Raw genomic sequence first — 5,491 nt, forward strand, 5'->3', positions numbered from 1 at the left:
CGGGGCACGAACCCGTGCCCCCTGCATCGGCAGGCGGACTCTCAACCACTGCGCCACCAGGGAAGCCCTTGCCTTCTTTCCAATGTATTTTGAATGGTCTGTGTGAAGTGACGGACTATGCAAAGTAACTTAGGTGTTTACCTTTGCATCTAACCAGCCATAGTGTAAGTAATTGTAACAAGTATCAGTACTTCTCATACAAAAATGGCCACCAAGATCTTACTATTCTAAATAGCTCTTGATCTCATCACCCCCTCTTCCATTCACATTCTGATTGCCTGTGTTCAGTCCTGACTCTTTTTAATTGAGATATAAATGATATATAACATTATCTTAGTTTCAGGTATACAACATAAAGATTTGATATGGGTATATACTGTAAAATCATCACCACAATAAGTCTAGTTAACATCCATAACCACACAGTTATAATTTTTTTCCTTGTGATGAGAACTTTTAAGATCTAGTCTCTTAGCAACTTTCAAATATGTAATACAGTATTATAAACTATAGTCACCATGCTGTGCAGTCTATCCTCAGGACTTGTTTATAAGTGGAAGTTTGTACCTTGACCCTCTTCACCCATTTCACCCACCCACCCCCAACCCCCTGCCTTTGGCAACAACCAATCCACTCCATTTCTGTATGAGGTGGGGTTTTTTTTGGCGGGGGGGGGTGTGAGAGGAGTATATAACTGAGGTCATCCAATATTTGTCTTTCTCTGTCTGACTTATTTCACTTAGCTTAATACCCTCAAGGTCCATCCATGTTGTTACAAATGGCAGGATTTTCTTCTTTTTTATGGCTGAATAATACTCCCCTCATCTTTTCTTATTTGCAGAAGTCTCCTAATTGGTCTCCCTGCCTGAAATCTTCATGCTCGGGACTTCCCTGGTGGCACAGTGATTAAGAATCCGCCTGCCAATGCAGGGGACACGGGTTCGAGCCCTGGTCCGGGAAGATCCCACATGTCGTGGAGTAACTAAGCCCGTGCACCACAACTACTGAGCTTGCGCCCTACAGCCCGCGAGCCACAACTACTGAGCCCGCGCGCCACAACTATTGAGCCCGCGCGCCACAACTACTGAAGCCCGTGCACCTAGAGCCTGTGCTCCACAGCAAGAGAAGCCACCACAGTGAGAAGCCTGCACACCACAATGAAAAGTAGCCCCTGCTCACCGCAACTAGAGAAAGCCCGCGCACAGCAATGAAGACCCAACGCAGCCAAAAATAAAATAAAAATTGGAAAAATCTTCATGCTCTCAAATCCACCCTGCTCAATATCCCATCCCCCAGAACCAAGGGGATTTTCTAAAACACAAAACTGATTTACTGTTCCCCTTGCAATTTTTAAATAGCCACCCCCCTGCATTATCCACAGGCCCTTCACGCCCTGACCCAGGCCTCTACCTCCAGCCTCATCACCCCCCACCAGGTACTTGCAGCACACTCCAGTCCCATGGGCATTTCCATTTCATGCCTAGAACACTCTTCTCCCCATCTTTAACCAACTCAACCATTTCTTCTGGAGGGAATTCTCCCTGATTTCCCTTTCCCAATCCCTGACTGCAGCTGATCAGCCAGCCCCTCCTTTGTGACATTAACCTTGCCCTTCTGATTTGTAACAGCTTCTTTTCCTGCCTCTCTCCCTTTAAAGGAAAAACAATTTCTTTATCCATCTTTGTATCACCAGCACCTGGACTGTACCTGTCTCAACAAGCACATAGTGAATAAACTGTGAAGTATGCAGGTGGAGTATAGTTCAGTTTTCAGAAATTGTGCTAGATTATGAGGGGCTGATTTGTTTCAAATCTGTAAATCCTTTGGTGTTTGAAATTAAATGGTAGGTCATTTGTATCAAATTTAATATTAGCACCAAACTAGGTTTTTTTCCCCCTTCATTATGAGCTATTTTAATTGCCCTATTTAATGAAGCAGGCTATGCAAATAGGAAGGGAGTTTTAGATGTCTGTCTTGGAATGAATCTTTCCCACCTCCTCAGGCAGATCTGCAGTTATTCTTTTTCATTCCAGCACCGTCTATATAGCAGCTGCTCATAAATAAACAGATATGTATTACCCACTTTAACTGTTAGAAGAGGGTGCTCCTCCTGAAGCGACATGGAGTTTTTCCCTGCCGACCCCACTTCCTTTGCAAACAGTTTGAAGGTCTGTCCTTTCCTCCTCCACTTTAAAGCACAGTTGGCATCCCCTAGCTCCTCCCCAGTGTCCTTCCATCCTCTTACAGATTCCTTTCTTCCACTGAGGTTTATTCATTTGTTCAACAAACATTTACTGGACTTCAGCAATATGTCTGGCAGTGTGCTGGGCACTGGAAAAGTAAAGACTCAGAACAACCAGATGTCACTGCCCTGGGTTTTTTCACAAATCTTGTCATATCTCACTTTCAAAATGCTGTCAGCTCTTCCAGGCCTCTCTTTTGTCACTTGCCTCCAGATCAATCTTTTCATTCACCCAGGACCAAGGCACTCGACTCAGAGTCTTCCTCTGGATTCCCCAAAACAGACAACATCCTGGGTGACTCAAACATTCAAGAGGACAACCTTGGCCTCGTGGTTCCTTGAGGGTCTGCTCCGACAAACCACACCCGTGACTGACCCTGACATCGTCCCCCAAAAGCTCTGGATCCTATGAAAACAGCCTCCTAACCGTTCATCTGTCTCACTCTTTTGCTCTTCAAACAGCTGGGAGCCCTAGGACGATATGCGCACACAGACATGCCTTCCCCCCCACCCAGCCCCCCTGCCAAGGAGCTCCGGAGCCTCAGAGGTCTGCCTGACCTCCCCAAAGGAGGGCTTCATCACCACTGTCTTCCTGCTGTGAGCGGACCTGCCACTTGTCCCTTTGAATCCTTACCACTGCCACCTCTTCTTCCACCCTCCTCCCCTCGATGTGTCTCTTCTCCTCGTGTTTTTCACTCAAATACTGACCTTTACATAGACACAGTCAATCAGCAAAACCCTTCCTCCAGTCAAGCGTAAGTGAATCACTCACTAATTCATTAAATTCAAAGATCTGAGCTCCTCTGAAGTGTCAGGTACTGTTCTAGGTGCTGGGGATACAGCTGTGAACAGGACATGTGAGAACAAGACAAGGGACTGAAAGGAGACAAGGATATGAGTCCCAGTGTGTTCAGCACCCTAAAAAAAATGAAGGGCAAGGAAGATTGGGCAGGGGGCAGGGTGGTGGGAACTGCTATTATACCAGCTGCTCAGAGGTTAAACAGGGTGGGATGTGGACAGAAACTCAAGGCGGCAAGGGAGTGAGCGGTGCCCATAAATGGGCAGCGCATCCAGCTAGAGGTAACAGCTCGTACAAAGGTCCTGAGGCAGGGGTGTATCTGGAGCGCTTGCGGACAGCGAGGGGACTCAAGTAGCTGAAGCAGAGGGAGCCAGGAGGAGAGGGGTGGAAATGAGAGCAGAGAAGAGACGCAGAGTCAGATCGTGTTGGTCACTCTGAGGACTTTAGCTTTTACTCCGAGTGACGTGGGAAGCCACTGGAGGGTTTTGAACAGATTGTTCCATCTCATTTGAGTTTCTAAAGGATAACTCCGGCTGCTGAGTGATCAGAGGGAAAGAGGGCCTTTATTTCCAGCTCTGACAAACACGAATGTCCACCCATTTCCAAGACATATAGGGATTAAACGAACAAAACATACCACTTCTTCCACAGTGGCAGGACCTTTTGATCTCAGGCGAAGTGTCTCCCTTCCAGTACCAATCCTTCCTGGTGATGACTTTCCAGCTTTTGACCTGGGCTCCATGTCTGTAAACATACAATGGATGGGGAAACGTACATATATTAAGAATTCCAACCAGTTGCTATAAAAGCTAATGAGTTTCCATCACAAATTTTTGTACAGTTATTGAAGAGATTTGATAAAAGCTATGCCTTCTGATAAAATTTCCCAAAACAAAATAAATTCACCTGTCATCCATTATTCTCATATGAGAGTCTCTATGAGGTCTGCCTACAACAAGAAAAGGGAATACGTGAAATGTGATGATCGGAAAGACTGGAAGTTATAAGGAATAAAAAATAAAACAGTTGGTTTTATTGTAAGAGTAAAGAGGTATATGTGGCAGGAAAGCAGAGGTAGGTGTGTAGCTGGACTTCATTAAGGTCGTAAAGAAGGGAAGGAGTCATGTCTTGATAGAAGACAGAGATGGAGGCACTATCATTGGAGGACCTACCTTCTGCTTGATGCTTTCAATACAAAATCCCATTTAATTCTTGGGCCAACCTATGAGGCAAGTTAGAGCTGACATTTTACAGAAAAGGAAACTGAACTCAGTAAGGATCAGAGCTGGTATTCAAATCCAGGCCTTGTGACCCCAAAGTCTCAACAACACTTCACCACCACACCTCTTGGAAGCACAAGGGATAAATTCAGAGGTAACAGACTGAGAGAAGCAGGGTCCTCAAGAGGCTGGGAACAGGTTCCAAGGAAGGAGTTCCCCTCGAAAGGCAAGCGAGAACAGGGGGCAAGAGTCCACGAGAAGCCGCTCCTTCCTTACGCTGGTTTTCTACGTGTGTGTTTGGTTTCGGTTTTGGTTTTCCAGCATACCAAGCGTCATCCCCCGCTCCCAGACAGTAACATAAATGAGTGATGAAAGGGTAGGGTGGGAACTGAGGATAACTCCCAGAAGGTACCCTATCCAGGCCGCTCTAGTAACTGACTGCTCTGTGAGAAGGTAGGCCCTGCACAGCCAGATCTTCTATTTGTTTACAAAGAAGATGAACCCTCAGTTTTGTGCCAACCTCCTGATTTTTAACTTTTGGCAACTAAATCAAACTTTTAAAAACGACATAATGTGCTCCGCAACAAGAGAAGCCACCACGATGAGAAGACTGCGTGCCGCAACAAAGAGTAGCCCCTGCTCGCCACAACTAGAGAAAGCCTGGGCACAGCGAGGATGATCAAACACAGCCAAAAATAAATTAATAATAAATAAATAAAAATAAAAACATCATGGCAAAAATAAAAAATTTGTGGATCAGATTCGAATCATAGGCCGCCAATTTATAACTTCTGCAGGTGTCTCGAGTCCTCTTGACTGAGGACTCTGGCAGCAGTTTGGGGCAAGGATGGAGGCGGGGGTGAGGAGACGCAGCACCAAGCCTGGGAGATAACTGAGCTCCGATGCGGAGTCACAGGGCAGGCCGCAGTGTACGAGCAGGTGGTGAGGTCTATACAAAGCTCTCAAAACATGGACGTCAAGTGGCCTGCACAAACACATCCTTCCTTCAAATCTAGGATAATTCCCATCTTCAGCAAGTCCTGTTTCACCACTGGGGATCTACTCCAAGGTGACTAAGGATTTTACATGTTAATTTTAACCTGCATTTGAGGACAGAGCCACCAAAACATAAAACACATAAGTTTTCCTCTGAGAGTGAAATTATTCAAAATAATCATGCAGGGCTTCCCTGGTGGCGCAGTGGTTGAGAGTCCGCCTGACGATGCAGGG

General features: G+C 46.0%; 1 protein-coding gene across 2 annotated transcripts in view; it reads right to left on the reverse strand.

The window, feature by feature from the left end:
• GIPC2 (GIPC PDZ domain containing family member 2) overlaps positions 1-5,491 on the reverse strand; it is a 90,949-nt gene that overhangs the window by 30,397 nt on the left and 55,061 nt on the right. For both annotated transcript variants that reach the window (XM_024119978.3, XM_055084507.1), the window contains exon 4: positions 3,679-3,785. In XM_024119978.3, coding sequence (XP_023975746.1) covers positions 3,679-3,785 — 107 coding nt within the window. The remainder of the gene's footprint in view (positions 1-3,678; positions 3,786-5,491) is intronic.

This window comes from Physeter macrocephalus, chromosome 4 (assembly GCF_002837175.3).
Source record: "Physeter macrocephalus isolate SW-GA chromosome 4, ASM283717v5, whole genome shotgun sequence".
Lineage (NCBI taxonomy): Eukaryota > Metazoa > Chordata > Mammalia > Artiodactyla > Physeteridae > Physeter > Physeter macrocephalus.